Source organism: Monopterus albus, unplaced genomic scaffold, assembly GCF_001952655.1.
Source record: "Monopterus albus unplaced genomic scaffold, M_albus_1.0 scaffold4.1, whole genome shotgun sequence".
Classification (NCBI taxonomy): domain Eukaryota; kingdom Metazoa; phylum Chordata; class Actinopteri; order Synbranchiformes; family Synbranchidae; genus Monopterus; species Monopterus albus.
This window is the reverse complement of record NW_018127884.1, coordinates 7,433,699-7,455,701: the sequence shown is the minus strand read 5'-3', so window position 1 is coordinate 7,455,701 and position 22,003 is coordinate 7,433,699. Positions and strand designations below refer to the sequence as shown.

General features: G+C 41.3%; 2 protein-coding genes across 5 annotated transcripts in view; both read right to left on the bottom strand.

Moving 5' to 3' along the window:
* furina (furin (paired basic amino acid cleaving enzyme) a) overlaps positions 1–4,865 on the bottom strand; it is an 84,914-nt gene extending 80,049 nt beyond the window's left edge. Inside the window, exon 1 of one of the 4 annotated variants that reach the window (XM_020604967.1) lies at positions 4,628–4,865. The gene's annotated coding sequence lies outside the window, so the exon portion shown is untranslated. The other 3 variants (XM_020604996.1, XM_020604975.1, XM_020604985.1) reach the window with 3 other exon arrangements.
* An 807-nt stretch (positions 4,866–5,672) lies between these two features.
* Positions 5,673–21,141, bottom strand: LOC109963678 (stereocilin). Its single transcript, XM_020606395.1, has 27 exons — positions 20,008–21,141; positions 18,554–18,976; positions 17,535–18,410; positions 17,376–17,438; positions 17,165–17,290; positions 16,762–16,928; positions 16,503–16,689; positions 15,998–16,113; positions 15,423–15,555; positions 15,097–15,279; positions 14,647–14,685; positions 14,398–14,574; positions 13,919–14,068; positions 12,467–12,525; positions 12,189–12,312; positions 11,917–11,999; positions 11,664–11,799; positions 10,959–11,161; positions 9,955–10,045; positions 9,670–9,841; positions 9,276–9,445; positions 8,635–8,790; positions 8,388–8,530; positions 7,731–7,879; positions 7,373–7,470; positions 6,258–6,405; positions 5,673–6,068 (listed from the first exon to the last, which is right to left on the bottom strand). The coding sequence occupies exons 1-27, from the start codon at positions 21,139–21,141 to the stop codon at positions 5,980–5,982; spliced, it is 5,595 nt and encodes a 1,864-aa protein (XP_020462051.1). The 3' UTR covers positions 5,673–5,979.
* Between the last annotated feature and the right edge of the window lie 862 nt (positions 21,142–22,003).

Here is a 22,003-nt window from a genome sequence, read left to right as displayed (position 1 = left end):
ATACCTGGATAACCACTAGCATCATATCAGAGACAACTATATAAAACAAGCGCCATGTATATTAAACCAAGCAGAACAAATCTGACTCCAAATGTCTCTTAAAGTGGAACTGTGTTCAACACCCACGTCCTTCCATCACCTTTAAATTCTTCCCCCCTGCTCTAAGCCTATTTCACAAAGGATCCACACCCAGCATAAATTTTCCAAATAATCCTTTGATGAACATTTGCTTCCTGTCAGAATTTTCTATCATTTTGAAAGGCTCAAAAATAACAGCTTAACTAATGCTATTTAAGCCAGACCAGTATTTATCAGGTTTAAAAAAAAAACACACAGCACACAGTACAAATAAGATGAGAAGAAAGATGGGAACAGCTAGAGAAATATTCAGAGATATAACTCACTCAGTTTTGTCCTCTGTCCTTGGATGCAACAAGTAAACAGAGTGTGCTTACCTCCAAAGCTCTGTTTGATTTCGAGACAGCCACTGACATTAAGCACAGACGCCTGTGACCTCATCTGGGCGTTCAACCACTCAGTTTTCTTAATGTCAGTGTGAAAACCACACACCATGGCATCAAACTGCCCAACTACTTTACTGTTCACAAGAGACAAAGGAGAAGCCGACCGTTGCACTGTGAGTTGTATTTAGTGTTACACCAGTAAACGATACCATATGTCTAACTGTGATAATGGCAGTTATAACTGAGGGGGGAAAAAAAAAACTATGCCAAATTATAATTAGCCAGGTCTCATTAAACCCAAAGGATAATACCAGCCTCATTACCAAACTCATCAGGACATTTTAAAAAGGAAACCGTTTACACCTCATCGGGTTATTATTTATATTTTAATGAGCTAAAAATGAACTCTGATGCATTTAGCCCATATGAGGTTTCACACAGGGAAATATCTCTTCGCACTGTGACACACATGACAACAATATCTGTTAGGAAATAACAAGCTGCGTGTGTGGCACAATGGTTAAAATGATAATAAATACATGATAATAACTGTGTATTTATCAGCTAGTGTTCAGCATAGTCCCTTATGTTAAATGTTTGTTTGTTTGTGAGCTGACTGACTATAAAACTGAATTACCCTTTGGGACAAATAAAGCTGTCTGAATCTGAATAATATTGAAAAAGTTAGTTCATTAATATTCCATGAATACAACTCAAAAGTCACACTGCTAATAAGAAGATATTACTGGAGCAGAGATCCTAAACTGTGACACAGATGTATGCTCAAGACAAACCACCAAAAGCCCCATCTCCTCTGTTTTTCCATATCCGCAAGTACAAAAATCATGTCACCAATCCTCTGTTTCACACAGCAAAGGAGAGTTTCAACACAAAGACGAATCATTTTGATTATTGTGAATGGTAACAACAGAGATAGCAGAATGTAGCGTATTTTAGAGGAAAAGATATTGCTAATGTGGCTAACACCCATGCTAAGTTACATTAGCCGAGGAAGCTAGTTAGTTGAGGTTACATAAATGATGTTACACAAGTTAGAATTTCCTTCCCCAAAAGAATGCGTCCGCAAACCTAGGGCTGTTTTGTATAGTTAAAACTTTAGAATACAATGCTTGAATTGGATATAAAAAAAAAGGGGGCCTGTGCAACACCAACACTTTCACTGATGAGTAACACAAAACACAGACATAAAGATACAGAACAGTAACTTCAGTGCCAGAACTCTTCCTGTCAAAGATTTCTACTTAAAGACCCAGATAATAACAGCTTTGGGACCTGTGTTGCAAGTCTACAGGTGATCTAAATAAAGGTGAAAACACAAGACACAAAATGGTGGGAACACACACCTCTGGAGAGTAGTGATAGACCAACTAGTTGGCAGATATCTGGCACTTTTAGATAATAGGCACCAGATGATGTTTGGGCTTACAAGGCCAATTAACACAAAGTGTCTGCAGACACATCTGCAGGCAGCTTTGTCAGTTTTGTTCATTTATGTTCAGAAAATTTGTCTCATTTATTATTATATTGTCGTATGTTTTCTGATGCAAGGGGGAAATAAAAATGACATGATATCCGCATGATGTGCCATCGGCCTACAGATGGGCATTGCTAATTGAAAAACCGGTCAACCGCTACTGGAGAGTGAGAACTGTATAAATCCAGATTCGGACCCCACCAAGTATAAAAACTCAGTACTCAGGATATCGAGTAGTAGAACAATACCTTCATGTTTCAACCAACACTTTCTTTGCCACGCTGTTTACCCTCCTGAATAAAAAAATGCTTGGATTTCTCTCATTAGGTTCTGCTTTTTTAATTAATAAAGACAAGTCCCTGCTTCTCTGAGTTAATATTTTAAAAGTACATGACCATAAACATGTCGCCACGTCACAGAGTACAGACACAACTGCAGTTGTTCCTTAGTATTGTGTGTTATCTTTGTGAACAAGCTGTGTTTTTTTATGGGATTTCTTTTTTACTGTAAACCATTTAAGGGTAATAGGTGAACTCTAAACTGCCTGCACATAACACACCTTCTACTGATTATGTTTTTGTTCTTCCTGCTATATTTGTTTTACCTCAACTATGTCATCTAAATACTTCTTCAGACCTCCAGCAACATTAAAACACTGTCATAATGTTTTCTATCACACAGCTTTTTTCCCTTTCCAAGTTCAGTTCTCCAGCAATAAGAACAAGTATATATGTAAATTCCATTAAATAGCTTGTATGGCAAGCTCAATGTAAAAGACACTACTACATGATATCTTAGTGTAGGCAGCAACCAGAACAGTATGTATTGATTATTTGAGTTGTTGTATTCATCTGCTACATGGAACTGCATGCAAGGGGCTGAACAACCTTGTTTCAGTGTTTATCCATAATAATGAGGAGCTCAATATGACCTCACCAGGGAGATAAAATATCAATGCAAGGTCTATCTGACGCACAAATAACACAAGCAGGTCAGTTCCCATATTATCTCAATGCAACATCTAGGCTAATGTGACACTGAATATCCTGCGATGAGTTACACTTTCACTGAAATTAACACACCCCCCCAAAAAAGCATTTTCACACAAAGTTATTATTTATGTCAATCCAGATTATGTTTCATCACATAAAGAATGTAAAAGAATCAAATGCAGAGGACAAAACATCAGCTAGAGAGATTAATTACGTCACTTCAAGGCAACAAGATCAGTAAACAACTCACATTCATATCCTGAATAGCAGAGGCAGAAAGTAACAAAGTATAACCAAGTGCTTTACTCAAGTACAATTTTACAGTATCTGTACTTTACTTGAGTATTTGCTTACCTCATACATTGACTTCACAACATTTCAGAAGCAAATGTACTTTTTACTGCACTACATTTCTTTGATAACTTTAGTTACTTTTCATAATAAAATTAATAAAATAAAATACAGTAGCCTACAATAATAAGACTTTATAGAGCCTTGGTCAGAAGTTCATAAAGTGCCTAGCAGTACCACAAATTATAAGATTGTAAGCTGCACCTTTACCAGCTGCAACATTAAAAATGTGATGTACAAAATAAATGTAATCCATAATATGCTATACGCTCAATGTGACGTGCCATTCTGCATCATACAGTACAATTACTTTTGGTACTTTAAGTATATTTTGATGCTGATGACTCATACATTTTCTCCCTGTTTAGCTCCAAATGGCCATTTGACAAAGCTTCTCTCCAGACAGAAGATAATAGGATAATAGGCTCTGTGCAGTTTAGCACTGTGGTATTACTACTTTTACGTAGTTACACTATCTGGGTACTTCTTCCACCACTGCTAAATGGTATATTTACACCAGCTGTGCTTTGCAGATTTGCGTTGATTACTTCTGGTGTCCGTAATCTACATGTCACAGCCGACGTAACCACTGCTCCATCAGGAGAATACTGTTAAAAGTAAAGTAATAATTTCCTATAAGCTGCATATGATACCAACAAAACCTACTGTGTTTAGAAAAGAGAGAAGATGAACTGCTGTACAGTACGAAGAAGGAAAACTTCTCAGGCCTGCGGCGACAAACAACTGACCAGCTGAAGTTGAGGAGTTTAAACGTGTCAGGTGAGGGCGGTACAGCTGTGCTCGGTGGACTCACCGCACAGGTTCAGTCCACGACAACACGGAGTCAGAGTCTGGCTCGGAGCCGCGGCTGGAGCTGATCCGCTGGTGCCTTCTCCGCTTGACAAATATGTCTGAAACCGTGATTAACGCAAACTTGACACCGCGGTAGCCTGTCACACAGGTGCCTCCCCCTTTCCTCTCCTCTCATCCACCCCTGAAGAACATTTCAGACACTCGCCTCCTCACAGTTTACTCCTAACTCCCATCTAGGCAGTGTGGTGGATAACGACCAGCGCAGTTTATCGCAACGCCGCAGGAACAACCACAGAAACAGGACGCGACGCTGTCGACGTCAGCTCGCCATGTGTAAGTGTGAGAGCCCCCCTTTAAAGCCGACACACACAAACTGACAGCAACCGACAACAGGAAGACAACACAACGTCCTGTCCCGTCCTGTACATCCAAGAACACGGTAAACTCAGCAGCGCAAACAACCACAAATTCCAGCTGGGTCACACGGGAAACTTGCTAGCGGCTCAACTTACCAGCTTCCGTTTACATCCTGTTCGATCCTGCTTGTTGTTGTCTCACACCGCGGCGTTACAATCGACGACAGCACGGCGAAGGGACTGAAAAACTGATAACAGGGAAAACTGGTTATAAATAGTCATGATAGCCCTCTGGTGTACCGCTGCGTGGTCGTACAAGCCCCAGGAAATACGTCACGGCCGTGGATAGAGTGGAGACACCTCCTTGCCGAGCAGCGGCGCTGCTACACCGCCACCTGCTGGTGACAGGCTGCGTAGCACCCACACTCATACCGGTCTTGTGTCGAAATCTGTTCCCCCTTTTAAAACTGTGTATTTAGTATCGCCCCCATGTTATGGTGAGGATAAGGTTAGAGTTCAGGTTAGGCGAAACACATCTCGACGGGACAATAGATCTCGACACAGCACTGGCAGCCAGTGGTGGAAGGAGTACTCAGGTTGTTTAGTAACAATAGTAATACCCCAGTGTAAAAAAACTGTTATCAGTGAAGGTCCTGCACATGACCTTTGCACATGAAAGCTTCATCATTTGAACAGACCAACCACAAGCTTGTACCCCTATGTTAGAATTATACTATTAGGCCCCATGTTTTCTGTGTGCCATACAGTGGGCGATCATTTCATTTAACCCAACCTTAGACATTAGAGATATGCACCATGTTGGCTGCCCTGATGGTCCAACCATGAACCACAACGTACCTGGCTCCTGTTCAGCCAGGGACCTTTGCTGCATGTCATTTCCCATCTGTCTGCCTCCTCATCTTTAGTCCTCTCTGCACTGATTTATCTAATAAAGGCATAAAAGTCACAGTAACAAAAAGCATGATGCTGGCAAAATAACAATTTAATTTGTTTAAAAAATGTTGAAACTGGAGTATAACAGAATCCCCATACAAGACAGGACCACAAACTCACTGTAATGAATCATGCAAGTCCTGCCTTAAACTCTGTTGTATTTTAATTGATCAAATTCCTTAAACGTGTAATTAAATAAACAAAAAAAAAAAAAAAAAAACTGACAATTGACAGGTAGTGAAATTAGGGGTTTTGGGGCAGTTGTCCACTTTGCCTGTTTGATAATCAAACCATGCAATCCCATTTGTTTCATTGCTTCCTTTAACTGTTCAAAACAATATATTCATGTACTGTATATATGTATCTGTACTACAGCTACATAGACTGATTTTCATTCTGACAAAGTGATAATTCACATAAATATGAAATACCACAGTAATGTAAATTAAAGGACCAACACACAGAAGGAACAGAACAGTTCAAAATATTTATTTAAAGTACAAATATAATGAAACCAAGGAAGGCCAAGGGGCAATTACATTTGTTCTAGCATATTAAATTAGTTGCCATAAGAAGAGGCACAGAGCCAGTGAGCGTATAGTCAGGCTGTCTGTGATCAGGGCTGCTGCAGCTGAGTTTCTCCCTGTGGAAGCAGAGTGTTTATCATTTCCTTAAACATAACATAAAAATAAAATTGTTTGCTTAGTAGAAACAAGTACTATCATAATTAGAAATGAATGTGGTTTCTTGAATAGATAAAATAACAGTTACAGACTTATTATGGAGTTTATTAAAATGGGATTTTAGTGCCATCATTATTCTGAAGACGAACCTCTCAGCTCCAGCAGAACGTCTCCTTCATATCGAGCTAGTCCAACAGCATGTTTCTGGTCGGCATCCAGTTCAGCCCACTGCTCCTCAGTGACGGCCCACGCCTGCTCAGCACTCAGCCACGACAACTGAACTGCGCTGAACACCACCTGTAAGATACAAATACAAACACCTACAGGACGCTTTGTCATTTGAAAGGACACAACATCATTTTATCATACCTTTTTCTCATTTTTTATTTCCACATGGAAACTGAACAAATATGCATTAAATTCAGAAATGTATGCATCTTTTGATTCAAGCTTAATGCAGATCTGTTATATACTGTACTGTACTGTACTGTATATACTAACACAAATACAGGGGATGGGAGAGGTGTACTGCAATAACCTTCTTCCCATATCAAATGTCCATTAGTGCATGCTCTTTCTCATTACTGATTATGAATGTCTTTTCTGTCTCTACAATTCACTTTGTCCAGTTTGAATTTGCTGGAGTGCATTAGCTGTTTGTTCTATTACAAATAATTTTGTATATCCTTTGAGCCAGTTATCCACACTGTAATAGTCCTTTTTCTGTTTTCTGAGATATAATATAGATGGGTGACAAATTAAAAGAAAATCCATAAATGATAAAGGGGTCAGTGATTAATCTGCCAGTCATGTTCTTTAATATTTGATTTATGTTTTTATTTACAGAGTGTCAAACACTGGGAAAATACTCATTTTGACTTTCCAGATCAAACGTGGTGTCTTCAAATGTCTTGTTTTGTCCAGCCAACAAATCCAAAGATTTTCAGGTTATTCTTATGTCTGACAAAGAAAAGCATCAGTTCCTCACATTCTAGATTTAGAAAGAAGGTAGAACCAGAAATGTTGGTGATTTTTGCTTCAAAATAGTTGTCAATTAATTTCCTATCAGTGAATTCACTAATGGCTGCAGCTCTAGGTTACTGAATGGCTTAATGGGTATGAAAAAGTGTGTTGGACACAGTGATGGAATATGCTTTGGCAGCTTGATTTACCAGGATCCTGAAACGTGAAGCACCTAACAGAATTCATACTGTTCTCTAGGTTAGCCTGAATAAACAGCCATGAAGTCACTGCTGAAACTCACTGCCATCTTTTTTGGAGACATCAGGGCGATGGCTTCAGGGGTGAGTCCTTCCATTTGTTCTTGGACCAGAGCTGACAGCACCAAGTCCTCCAAGCCCGCTGGACAGAGAGACAAACACTGCTGTCAGATAATTAAAGGTTCTCATATGAACAGACAGGAAAGGTTTTTTTAAACGCTCCCCAGTCATTTCACTCTCAAGTCTGCACCACCCAGGCATATTTTTAATTATACCTATCCATCCAGCAGCTGTCATTTCCTTCTCCCTCCCTCCCTCCCTCCTCTTTGAAAAAAAAAAACAAATCAAAAAAGGAGATTACAAAACAGTTTATACCACCAGGGATATTATGTTCTACTGTACCTGCCAGTGTCCCAATTTCGGTGAAAACCTCTGGTCCCCAGGCACTGACTGGACCAAAGGCCTCCGGGCTGGACAAACGGTTTGTCAGAGCCTCCATCTGCTGTTCTGTGCAGGGCAGGGACATCTCCCGCAGGAACAGGACAGCCATACTGCAGTTTGAGGAGAAAGAGGAAGGACTTTATGCTTCCTCTGAGGGTATGCAAATGGTTTTCATCAGGTCTGTGCTGCTACAAAATGTGCACTAGCCTCCTGTTATTTAGCATCTGTTAGCTGGTGTGTGTGAAATCAATTTGTTTCTCTCTACAACAAGCAAGCCATGCAGGAAGACGTCTTATTACTTTTTTATTTGTACTTTTTATCTTTTTTTGACATTACAAAATTAGCTGCATTTGTCACCTCCTTTTAAACACATGTCCATCTCTGTTTATATATCTTTTGGTTGATGTTATTTGCTTGTGTTCTGTGATTGGTCCATTGGACATTTTGGATAGTTTGGCTGTGTTTGCAATGTGGGCACAAATGATTAGGTCTCTTTTAAGCTCTAGCACGTGTCTAATGTTGCTTTAAAAATCACATTAAAGGTTTGTGTGTCTTTTGTTTTAACGTGTTGTATTAATGTAGAAATCTGGATAATCATAGATCAGGTATTTGACTAACCTGAGGTTGTATGGGCTCAGTTTTTTTATCTCTGGGGGATATAGACCACAGATCAGATGGCCAAATGTTGCCAGATCAACAGCTGTTAACTGCTCCGCTTTCAGTCTGCGTTTCCACATCACACCTAAAATCACTGCTCTCATCTGAAAAGTCAAACAGGAACATTTACCACACATTCATGGACATGTTAAATTATTCTGTTGTTTGCTGGAACTTTTACATCAGAATAACAAATTCAGAAGTTCACCTTTTTAGGGCTCCAGTGTGTCAGTGTCCCCAGATGTGTTAACACACCCAAGTCGGTGAGATTTGCATCCTGCAGTTCTCGTTCTCTCATTTCAGTTGCCACTGAGCCCAGAGCAAGCACCTGGTCCACTGACAGCTCTCTCACTGGACTGTAGGACTACAGTGAATAAAGAACCAGAGCATGGCTCAGACATAGATTGTGCTGATATTAAACTGTTACCCATGTTCTACTCAGATGTCCGTGTTTCTGGTACCTATCAGCCAGGATGTGACTGCCTGTTTATTGGTCTTGTTACATTTTATCACTCCACCCTCGATAGCGATAAAAACAGGAATTCTCAGCCACCACAAATTTTGTGTGCATTTTTAGGGATATTGCATGTTTTAGCAAGATCTGTCTTCTGATGTTTGAAATGTCTAATGATCTTAACTGGGAGGGAGACAGACCTGCTGCAACACAAGTCAGACTTTTAAAAAACCTGAAGTGATGATCCATATTGTTACTGATTGACCAGAACAGAGTTTGGATAATCCACGTGAGAGAACATGTTGTATTGCTACTAATGTGCAGATGCCCTGTGAGTGAAAATAACATTAAACCAATGAGCTGAGACATTCAAAACTTTACACAGTTTTACTGACCCGCCTGAGTTTCACCCAGAGTGCCCGGCGCTGCTCCGAGCTCAGTGAAGTGTCCTGACCAAAGACTTCTACACACTGTTTCAGATCCTCCTGTGACATACGACTGAGCTGAGTGGGAGTCCACGCTGAAGGTAACGTCCCTCTGACGTCTGCACAGCTCGGAACTGGCACTGCTCGAAGAGACACAGGTGAATTCAGTGCAAGGGTAACAAGAGACACATCCACAAGAAATTTTACAAATCACTTTGACTCATCTCCCATGTAGATCACACGTGGTGGTGCAGTGCATTAATGACAGTAAGCTGTAGATTACAGACTGAATTTTTGTGTAGATAAAATATATCAGACACAATGTAAAAACTGCACTACAAGTTATAGGAGATATTTCTCTAACTTTTTGCCCTTCTGCTTTGTGCTTTGACAATCCCTCGAGTGAGAGTCTGAGTCTGCTGCCTCTGGTGATGTCGGTCCATACACTGAGTAACACAGACTTCACCCACCACGCTGTCCTCCCAGCGCCTTTGACCCACCAGGACTTGCTCCACTGTGTCTTTATCCAACACTGTCTGAACAAGAGTAACACATTTACTGATGCTTGCCAGGATAAAACTTAGAAAACCAGCTGAAGTTTGATGAAAATAATTATTACTGACAATGGATGGTACTTTTGGGCCCTTACCAGTGGGATGTCATTAATCTGCTTTGTTGAGAGTGAAAACACCAGCCTGCCCAAATGTTCAACATCCCTGACCTGCCACTTGGATGGGTCCCTGGAAAACAAGTGCACATATCCTACCATTACTGCTGTTTAAAGTACTCTATGTCTTACTATAAGTACAATGCTGGAATTTTCAGGCACTAATATCTAATTTTGTAGCTGTGCTGTGGCAGTTTGGCTCCAGGGAAGGCATTGTTTATCTGACCAGACTGATATGAAGGAAGGACTGCTATAGAATTTGGCACAGACATTTGTGTTTCTCTTGGGATGAATCCTAATGTCTTCGGTATCTTTAAATTTTTCTTCTTTTCTTTTCATCTAGCATCGTCATTAACATTTCTAATTCCCCAAAATTTTAGTTCATAATCAAATGCCAGCCAAACTAATGGCATTCATGTCAGCCATTAGTTGTTATTGCTAATTAGCAAATGTCTGTGTTAAAATGCCAAATTAAGATGATGCATGTTTTAAATATTACCCCTACTCAACATCAGCCTGTTAGTGTTGTCATTATGAGCCTATTAGCATGGTGACATTAGCTGTTAGCTCACTGTAGACTCTTAATTGTGTCGAAATTGTAACAGGAGTTCATGATCAGCCACCCTGAAATGTCAACATCCGTTATCAGAGAGCGAGCCATTAGAATTAACTGTTCAGCATTTATTTTCTTGATATTTCATGATTACTACAGTTAATTGGTTACATGTAGACTAATACATTGCTTTTTAAAAATTATATTATTATTAACCTCTTCACGTATTTTTTACACAAGTGCTATTGCCATGGTAATGCAGATTTCTGTTTTGCTCTTTCCCCCAAAAATCGTAAAAATATATGTGTGAATCCCATAAATCACTGAAAAGATCGTTGCCAACACTTGAGTAAAATAACCTTTTGACATAATATCGACCCGTGTTCACAACCAGGACTCTGTTATATTTTCTCCAGTATATTTGTCTGTTTACCCAAGCAGGTCTTTCTGAACGAACAGAGCACTAAAATCTCTCAAAGCCTCTTTAGGAAAGCAGAAACTTCTCATGTCCTCCAGCCGCAGAGCCAGAGCTCCTCTGTCCACCAAAGCCAAAGTATCCCTGTCCAAGAAAGGCAGTAAAGGCCCCAAGGCGTCCAATGTGGTGCCATCAATCTTGTCCTCAGCCCGAGAAGAGCCCTGCAGAGCGCCACATACACACAGATGGCCTGGATTACTAGGATTTCATACTGCTATGACTTCACTTGTGTGAAAAGCTGTCGAGAGGATGAGGCAGGTTATGTTCTGAATCTCTTTCTCCATCTGTGTTTATCTGTGTGTGCATGTGTGTGTTTGCTTGAGAAGCCTGAACCAACAAAATGCAGCTTGTTCTTTCTACCCCATAAATGTGTTAATACAAATCAAATACCTGAATCACCATCACTGACACAAGCCCTGATTTAATTTTACCAAAAATATCTTTGTGTTCCAGTTTGCTTCGAATACTCGTGGTTCCTGTTTATCCTTTTAATTACCTTAGTTTAATTTACAGTTTCTGTTTTAATTTAATCACATTACATTCAGCAGTTGGTTTCCAATCACACTTTTCCACCTAAAACACAGAACAATGTGTCAACTTCCACATATCATGTAAGGACATGCAGTGAATGCATTATTTGAACAGATCATGTTGGTCTTTTACCAGCTCAGTTATGGCCTTCTCAGCTAAATTTGTTTGTTTGTAATGTGGCAGTCTGAGGAAATCAGCAAAATGTGCCTGGATGTGGTCCAGTATAGCCCTGAAGGATCCATTGGAGAGGTTCTCTATCATTGTTACTCTGCAAAACAACAGAGCAGAGGTGTAAATGTAATCATCTTCAGATAAAATGCTAAATGTTTATGTAGGAAATAAAACTTAAAATGTAAAGTAAATTGTTTAATAAGGAGGTACTTACGGTAATGTCGCAGCAAACCCATAGCTCAAAACACTGAGATCAAGCTCAGCTTGTTTCCTCAGTTTCTCTACAATGCATGTTCGCTGTAACACACACACAACACATCTGAGCTTGCTAGTATTAAACATGATATTATTATAGCTAATGATAATTTGTTAAGGAAATATGTATTTTATATATGCATGTATTAACAAATTGGGCTAGTGAATGATGGCTGTGTATAAAGGTCTGTGATAAAGAGTCTGAGGGGTGTTGAAGTGTTTGTTCCTCACCAGAGCAGGTCTCACACCTCCAGGCAGCTCACTAACAAACTGAAGCAGCTCTGCAAAATCTGTATTGTTGGTCCAAAGACTCAGAAGGTCACAGCTCATTCCACCGGCAATATGACCCAGAGCCCTGAGTGAAAAACAGGTTATTTAAATTGGTTACTGAGTTGGTATGCAACCTGAAAATGTGACTTGATATGTTTAGGTTTTTAATTCCATTCATAAGAAAATGTACTTTTTTGATTCCACTTTTTTAATATTTTGGTGCAGTAAGTCCGACTTACCTCACTGACCTGCTGGTAATGTTTTTGAATTCATGGATTTTTCTTAACAGAAACTGAGCCTATACAGAAAGAAAAAGTGTCAGCATTTGGACTGTGGCTTACTTTAAAATGAACATTTTAATCAAAGAAGAAGTGATTAAATAGAAAGTATCAAACTCTACTATGTATTAAAAAATAAATAGGTCTTAAGCAATGATTTAAAAGCTGCCAGGTCTGCAGCTGATCTAACATTCAAAGGTAAGCTATTCCATAGTTTAGTGGCTGACAGCAAAAGCACGATCACCCCAGCGTTTGTATCTGGTCCTTCGCACTTTGAAAAGAAGCTGACTTGATGATCTGAGGCCACTGCAGTAATTCACAGACCATTTCAAACCAAAACTAAGCAACTTAAACTCTATTTGAAAATGCACTGGGAGCCAGAACAGGGTTATGTGATTCAATTTTCTTGTATTTGTCAACACCCCAATGGCAGCATTTTGAACTATCTGAAGATGACTGACACCTGTGTACCATGCATTCCAATAGTCAAGCCTGGAACTGGTGAACCTTTTGTTCACCCGTGTTTTTGATGATCCCATCAACCTTCCTTCAGAGCCAGCATTAGGCCCAAACATTCATGATGATGACCTCTTTCCATTTTGGACATATTATGAGCTCTCCTTTGGTGCCACCCTTAAACCAAGATTAAAGTACTGTACACAAAACCTTGCAAAAACTAGGTTAACACGAGGTTTAGGGATCACTTCCCTTCTTGTATACAATATGTATGCAGTGGCATCATTACAACGACCACTGAAGCCTTCGGTTCTACAGCTATTTGAAAAAAATATTTGAGGTTTATGCACTGTCACAATCCATTTCAGTATTGCAGCTGTGGGGGCGGCTGTGTCTCAGGAGGTAGAGCAGTCATCCCCTAACCCAACGATTGGTGGCTTGATTTCTGTTCTCCCCATCCCACATATCAAAGTGCCCCTTGGGCAAAGTTGCTCCCAGTGGCCAGAACAGCGCCGTCATCGGTGTGAGTTGGCACCGCAGATGGCTGTCGGTTCTGTACTGAGACAAATTCCTTATGTGTGTAACATACTTGGCCAATAAAAGTCATTATCATTACTAAGTGAAAACGGCAGTCTTTATTGATTTGACTCAGGTCTTGTTAGGCTGAGAACAGGTGGTGAAATACACTCTTGGCTGTGACAAAATCCCGTTAAGGTAGCCATTATTAATTTATGCTACACTCCTCCGCACCATTGTACTACATCCAAACTAATTAGCTTGATGGCAGCTGATGCATATGGAGTATTAATATCCTGAAAGGCTCATCTGAAGCATATCCAATGAGTTGCAGATTAATGGAAGCAAAGACCGATGCTGGTGACATTTTCTCCTTTAGTCAGAGAACTGGGAAGCTATTGTTAAACAGCACACAAAAGTAAATTAAAGCAAAGTGTGCACCTGCTGTGGTGACCAGTGTACGTCTCTGTACAGGCTGATATCTCTCAGGATTGTTTCTCCACTTGTGGCGTCTAAGAGCTTCCGCAGAGGGACAAATGGTAAAAGGCAGCTTGTCTGCTGAGCAATGTTCTGCAAGTCTCTGTGTAAAACCTGTGGACATGCAACCAAAAACACAAAGCACAATAAATTTAATCCCAGAAGCCTTTAACAGCCCTTCAGGAAACAAAAAGCAGGTTTTACACATGTGGATCAAATGAACGGTTTCTGGAAACCCCAGTGAAAGATTAATGTTACTTAGGCTACAGGTTTTTTCATAATGTGACATTTTCCAGGGAGCTTTAGGCTTCTTACACAATTTGTAGGAGTAAGAAGGCTGGAGATATTAAATTGCTTGCCAAAACATCCACACAGCAAATTAAAAGGTAGGGATGAAAAGATAAGAGAAGTGATAAGTGATATCCTTGAGTAAGCACTGTCACCTCCTGCATTGCATTGTACAGCATGGCTCTGTGGCCTGGCTTAAGCTCAGTTAGCAAGGTTCTCCAGCACTGACAGTGGGTATTTCCGCTCATCTCAAGCCACTGGAGGTTTCTGAGCACAGCAGGGGAGAGACCGAAGTGCAGCGGCTTCAGTCTGCACAGTTGTTCCATGGTGAGCTGGCAGGGAGAGAGAAACAGTGTTGAAACTGGTTGAAAATCAGCAGAAATATTTTGAAAGTGTCTACTTACATTGGTGTCCTTTGAAATCTTGGATAACATTTGAAAAGCCTGAGGAAAGTATTAAATAATTAAAAAAGTGTGCATACAAAATATCCCAATGTTCACTTTAAGTAAATGTCACATGTTTTTTATCAGTGTGTATCGTCTTTCTTTAGATTTGGTAGCTAATTAACTGTATTGGATTTAGTTATGACAAAAATCCTGCAGTATATACTCCAGTCAAGGCCATTTATTTAGAATCTTAGACAAAAGTCTGATGATCAACTTGATAGTTTTTCCAATCAAATGTAAAGACTTTCAAGGAAATGCAACTCTGTTTAATACATTTAAAAGCCTACGGAAAGGAGAAGACAGGCTAAGATTACTAATATCTAAATACTACTAAATGTTGGAGAACACTTCACAACTTTACCCCAGATAAGAATGACAAGAACCGAGGCACATTAATTCTCTGCGGACCTGTGCTGGGGAGTATCTGTGTAATCCTGGCTGTGAGAGAACCTCCAGGAGTTGTTGTGAGGGAAGAGATAGTAGGAAGGAAGCTCCTAACTGGGGCAGCAGACCACTGAGCGCTGACAGCTCTAGAGGAGCCATGCTGCTGACATTTAGGGTTTGAACTGTGGGTATCAACCACGTGGACAACTATCCATGAGACACAGTAAAAAAGAGTTAGTCAGTGTGGAACACTACAAAAAAGAAAACTACTGCTGAAGGGGATGGTGGTTTAAAGATTTTCTATAGCGTTCTACATACAGATGATGTCAACAAGACCATGTGGCCCTCACCCTGCCACTGGCACTGATGAACCCCTTGGACATGCACCGAGCCAGCTGCTGCCAGACACCAGAGGTCACAGCTGAGTCCTGAAGATATGAACCCAGGTCTGCTGGATCCAGGTAACATGCAAGAACTCCTAACCTGCAAAAACATCATCCTTCACTCTTTCTAACCATCAAATCAGAAACAGACTTCAAACAATGCATTTTAGATGAGATTCCAATACAAAATGCCTCATACAGAAATTAATGACTGCTAAAACCTGAGATTAGAGGAGAAATAATAAACCATTAAACAAGGATAAAGATAAGATCTCTACCATGAAGGGGGATTCAGTGTAGATTTAACTTCCTGGCAAAGCATCATACATCAACAGCTGAACAAAACTCTGACCTGAGCCAACAACGGTAACCGGTGAATCTCAAGAAAAAAAGGCCCATGTTTACAGAACTGAAGTGATCCACCTTTTCAGAGCTTGTAAAAATACAGCATAATTTGTGGCCAAACACAGAGCAACGCCCAGTATAGGCAGTTTTGACCACTGTTAATGCTATGGAACAGTATGTTTTTATGCTGCTATTACCTCTGTATGTTATCACTGGTCAGATTCATCTTCCTACTGAAGAGGGTCCGGAGCACATGGCGCCCCCTCACCCCATCCAGACTGCTATTGCCTAGCAACTCCACCAGAGGAGTAAGCTAAAGGAGACAACAGATCAAAAACTGAAACAAGCTACAAACAAAATTCAGAAAGGTGACAAAGTTAAGAAACAACATAAGTTGAGAGTTTGGTGTTTGATGATGATGCTGGAGAGCACTTTTTTTCAAAATCTTCCATAAAGGCTCAACTGTGCTGAGATCTGTTGACTATGAAGGCTGTAGTATTTTTTACTTTCTTAAAACCATTCAGTAATCCCAGTGTCCTGTATGGAAGCATCTGTTTGTCCTTTCTCCCTTCATTTGTCATTTTTAAGAACACCAGTCAATGGCTTTTCAAATCAAACAACCATGACAGAGATGAACATCTGAGAATGAGAGAAGGCAGCTACGTATGTAAAGAACAGTAAATTAGTGAAATGCTCTCTAACCTGTTGTGATGTTAGTTGCTGAAAATGACCGACTGGGAGGTAAGGTAGAAGTGGGAGGATGGAACTGAGGAAGTATGATGGCCATGTGGGGACTTCACCCACCACACTTGACTGCAGGAGTCTTTTTACAAAAGCTTTTTTCTGCAGTGACTTCATCTCCGAGCTGTGATCACGAATGGCTGTCAACCTAAAAGGAAAGCTGTTACCATCAGGACAGGAAGTTATGTCAGACTAAATGTTTCCTGGGTCAGAGACTCACACGGTGTCGTTGACAATCAGGGAGGTGGGGAAGCTCATGATGTCAGAGACAGACATGAAGGGAATGAATGGAGACAGGTCCACAAACAGTTCTGGGGTCACTCGGGGGAACTTGTGGATGAATGCAGCAGTCATTGTTTCCATGGCCTGTAACTCCTTTTGAGAGGCCTGACAGAGAAAACAAAAAAGCAGGATGTTGATGTGTAATCAGTTCGGCCCTCTTTAATAGTACAAGGGGCTGTGATGTAGATTCAACAAAAATAAATACAACACAAATGAACTGTAGTCAACAAAACTGTTCTGTACAGTGTAATACAGGAAAAAGCCTTTTACCTGCACAGTTAGCTTAATAAAAAGGTCACAAATAGTTCATTCATTCTTTTGTTGGGAGTTTTAGAACAAACCTGGCTGGTTTCCACTTGTAGCTGGTCCCAACTTCGATGCATATGGGAAATAAATCTCTTAACTGCATCTTTTTCAGCAGACATCACTAGAGTGCGAATGCTGTCTCTTGGCATCTGGAGGTATTCCTGGTGAGATTAAGTGATTTGCCCAAATATAAAATTCAGTAGGTTGTGAACTGCTAAATGTGAATGTAGTTGCACAGGCCAGTACCTGCAGCAGAACTCTGAGTGCAGATGAGCTGTCGTTCTGCTGGATGAGGTCCCACAAGATGGGCTGATGTGACAGCAGAAACAACTTATTCACTCTTTGCTCTTTGTGTGTGAGAGTGTTTGCGTGAGAGTGTTTGCGTGAGTGTGTCAGCGATCTTACACTGAAGCAGCTCAGCAGGTCCTCTTTCAGAGAAGTGTTCTGCTCTCTGCGCAGGAAGAGTCCCACAGTGTGAAGGACGCTCGTGGACGCTTCAGGCTGCAGTGTGGCCCAGGACGTGTTATCAGCAAGACTGGAGAGGAGGATGGCCTGACCCAAACCTTGTCTGGCCTCTCTTTCCCCTTCATCCAGACCCGAAGAGAGGCCCACCATGAAGTCCAGGACTCGCAACACATATCCCAGTGCCACCAGAAACCCTTGGTGCTCCCCTCCCTCTACCTCACACACACTCAGCTTGTAAAGGACATCCATCAGCAGTGGAGCTGGGTCCACACACAGCTGTGATGTGTCAAGCTCATATGTGGCTGGGAGCATGTCAAAAAACCTCTGCAAGAAACACTTCCTGCCCTCATGTTCTGCCTGCAGATCAGCACAGAAATCAGCAAACTGAGGCACCTGACTATAGAGTGTGGTGTTTAAACAAATGTACTCTTGTAACCCATGTGTCTGTCCACAGAGCTCTAGGAGGGTGGTGTTAGTGAAATGATGCACAGCCCACTCCCTGTACTGACAAGTCTGCTCAGTGGTGTCAACATGGGAGACGTTGAGCGTTTTGGAGCAGAATGCTGCGGCCCAGCTGCCCTCCGACCAGGATCTGTGTGAGTCAGAGGAGTCTCTCCCGCACAAAGCTGAGATTAAGACTGAGTTGTTGGGCAGGAAGCAGTGTCTAAAAGCCTGGGCACTGAGTGACCGGCTGCCCAGCTGAGCCAGACAGTTGTTGTTGAGGCCCGTGCTCCCTATAGCCTCCCCTGACAGCTGCACACACAGGTCATCTATACTTGTTTGGTTAAAAAAATGGTAGTTCTTTGTCACTGCAGCCTGTAAATATTAAACTATGAATTAGTTAACAGGTACAAGAAGGAATTGTGAGTTTTAAAAAAACGTCCCTTTTGCCATGCCATTTATGAAAAAGTACCCAGAAAACACCTGAATGCTCATTGATGAGAAAAGTGCCTCCTTACCTGATATGCCCTCTGCAGCCAGAAAGAGGAGTTGGCACACACCGTGTTGTTGAATTCATGGGCAAAGAACTCACTGCAGACATGAACCCAAAGGAAGTCCTCCTCAGCAGCAGACAGGTACCAAGCTGCATCAGCGCATGTGGTGCGGAGGTCAAGCCCCAGCTCAGCCACTGCAGGATTAACTGACCCATTCTCCCCTTCAAAAAGTTTACAATAAAGGAACACAGTGAAGTTGGAAACTCCTGTAAGGCCTGGAATCGATTCATTACATGCTGCCTCCAAAATTTCTGTAGAGGTGAAGTCCTCTATCTCTTCATGTTGTTTGCTGCTCTCGCTTCTTCTCCCTGTTTGTGGCTGGTTGAGTTGGTGCAATAGGAGGAACAAAAAAGTGTTTTTGTTTGGACATTGTTGGTGAAGAAGTGGCTTTTTTAAGAGATGAGTGGGCTGGTGTGTGCTGTGATCTTAAGTCATCATCTTCAGATGTGGAAGGGCAGGACAGGAATGGGAGTGAGCTTGGGAGACTTTGGGAGCTAATGCCCAAAGCCTGAGTGTTCCACGTCACATTATGCTTTATCCCCCTACATATGCATGAGCAGATAGAAATGTTACGTTTTTTTCTCCTTTACAATTAGCTGTCAAACACATAAAATGCAAATGTTTGTTAAATGTCTTACCACAAGATCAGTTGTCTCAGGTCACCTTGAAAAAAAATAAAATAAAATAAAAACAAATAAAAGCAAATATTAACCGAAAATCAAAGTGAACAAGTGATGGAAAAAGCAACTGGAAGCACCTGCAGAATACAACTAGGCCGGATAAAACACTGCAGCTCAGCTAACAATGCCCAAGCTATAGTGTTACTGCCATCAATGAGAGGATAAAAAGATTAGCCAAGCTAACAACAGATGCTTTCAGTGACCAGGATGATTATAAAGATTTTAAAGCAGTGTCAGTCACAGCCACTCCTGTATCGCTCAGGTGAAACCAGGGTCAAACCTGTGTCTCTTAACAGGAGGTTTGCTTGTTATGTTAGAGTAAATGCAATAAGAACAGCTTGTTATTTGAATTTTATCCAGAATATGTTTAAAGGAACTTGTTATAATTACAGTAAACACACATTTAGCATTATTGCTTTTTTTCATTATCATAAGACAAAGCATTCAAATGTGAGAATGCACCCACATATCAGCCATGTAAAATATAACTGGAGTGTGTTCTGTCTTAATCACCTAATGTCTAATTATCACATTGTTTGCATGAATGCATGCAACTTAACAAGACTGACAGCATTAAATGATGTTAAATGTTCTGTGGTAATAGCCAGCAGGCTGATGTCTTGTAAGGCTGCACACTTTATTATACTTTGTTAATTGTTTCCTTTCAGCTTTTTGTCTGATGTTAATGCGTGACCTTGATGCAAAAACCTCAGGCCAGCAGTTTACAAACTCACCCACTGAGCACCAACCCTGAGCGTTGGGCTGTGGCACGTCCACCAGGCTGCTGACATCATCAAGCAGCGTCATGGTAACTCGTGACACTTTCTTCCTCAGGTTACTGTAAACAGAGCTGCCCACCCTGTGCAGGAGGCCCCTCCTCAATCCATCCAAACTCTGCACAAGAGCTACATTTCTCTGTGCCAAGTGGCCTCCTCTCTCTCCTCCACCTGAACGTGATAAAGCCTGCTGCAGTAAACTTTGCATGAAGCTTGAATCATCCTCTGTGGCCACCGTGTCTTCCAGAGTTGCATTTCCAGGCTGCCCCATGACCTCAGGAGGCAAGCTAAAGGGCTTTAAACGCCCAAATGCACTTGAGCCCTTACTGTGTTCAGTACCTTCCCCTGGTGGGTGTAAACTGACCACAGGCTTCCAGTTGTTAATTTCTAGAAAATGCAACAGCTGTTGAAGCCAGCTAATGCTGAAAGCACAGTCACTATGACCCTTTAGAGCACAGATGAAGCCCTGCAGGCCCGCACTGGCCTGACCATAGGTCCCACTGATCAGAGCCTGCAGCGTAGCTTCTAGCACAGCACTCACTGTCCTCCAGTTCTGAGATAAGAAAGTCAACAAAGGCCTGTGGGGCTGACGTTCTGATAGAGTAATCAGACTCTGCAGCAGCCCCAGGAACCAATCCCAGTGAGGGCTGCCCCTCAAGGACAAAAACCAGTCTTGCACTTTGACACTAGGTCGTGGAGGCACCCGGTCATTCCAGTGGTTCAGTGCATCGCTCCTGTCAAACTGCAGAAAGAAATGCAGCACCTTCTCCCACAGCTGCTTCTCATCTGGGTCTGCTGGTGCCTCTTCCAGCTCAGCACCCATCTCCTGGAGGTATAGAGAGATGTTGTAGAGGAAGCCAGAGAGACGATGTCTGTCAATTGGCTTGTTTAATAAGGGCAGGTTCTTGTTCGGAAGCAGACCAAGAGTTTTTAGGCTTCCCATAATATTTCTCACCCATGGGTGCACTGACTGGTCCTTGTTTGTGTCTGGAGGAGCTTTCTGAGGATTCCAACTTGCTCCTTTACTCCATTTTGAAATAATTTCCTTAAGAATGGCATCTCTCTGGTCATCTTTATCACCTCCTAAAAGAGTCATTATAGGCAGTTTGAGCCAGCAGCATCTACTAAATGTGTGTAACAAAACAAATATTGTATTTAATGATATCGTATTTGGTGACACACTCACCTGTCTTCCCAGTGGATCCTTGTCCCAGTAAAACAGCAAAAACTATGATGCTTGTGAATCTAAGAGTGACCATCTCTGGTCCGTTTCCTGCCATCTTCATCTCATGCCAGAGTGCACAATGACACAGTGGTGTCACATCTTTCTCTTTGGGCTGTTTTTCATATTGATTAAAATAAAAACCTTGTTTAAATGGATGCTCTTCTTTTTTATTTTCATTTTCATTAATGAAATGGACTAAGGCATAAAGTATCTCAGCAGAGAAGGCCATTAAACCTTAATGACTGGCTACCACGTCACACCACTTTCACTGCATGGTTGCTAAAACAAGCACCAGTAATGTAATTTTCTTATAAACTATGGTATAAACTCTTATCTGTTAAAGGTAGGTTCATATGTGATGCTAGAAAGAGTCATCTGTTTCTACTGAAGACATCTTTTGTAAATTTTAATTGTCTATCATCACTCAAATAATATAAATTCTATGAGAAAAATCATATGACTCACCAACAGCTATAATCCATTCATGCCTTTCCCGGTAAGCATTTTCCAGCATCTCTAGCTTAGCAAAGTTAACACAAATGAGCTGACCTCATTCAGAATGGCACTCTGTTCCACCATCACGCTGACTTCCTCTACCTTTCACTCTCCTTCTCCACCCCTCCCACCACTGTCACCTCTCTCTGGTCTTTTAGCTTTTGAGGCATTTGCATTTTTGTCTTTGGGGATCAGGTTCATGCTTGGTCATCCTACAATATATTGGTTAACTATGATG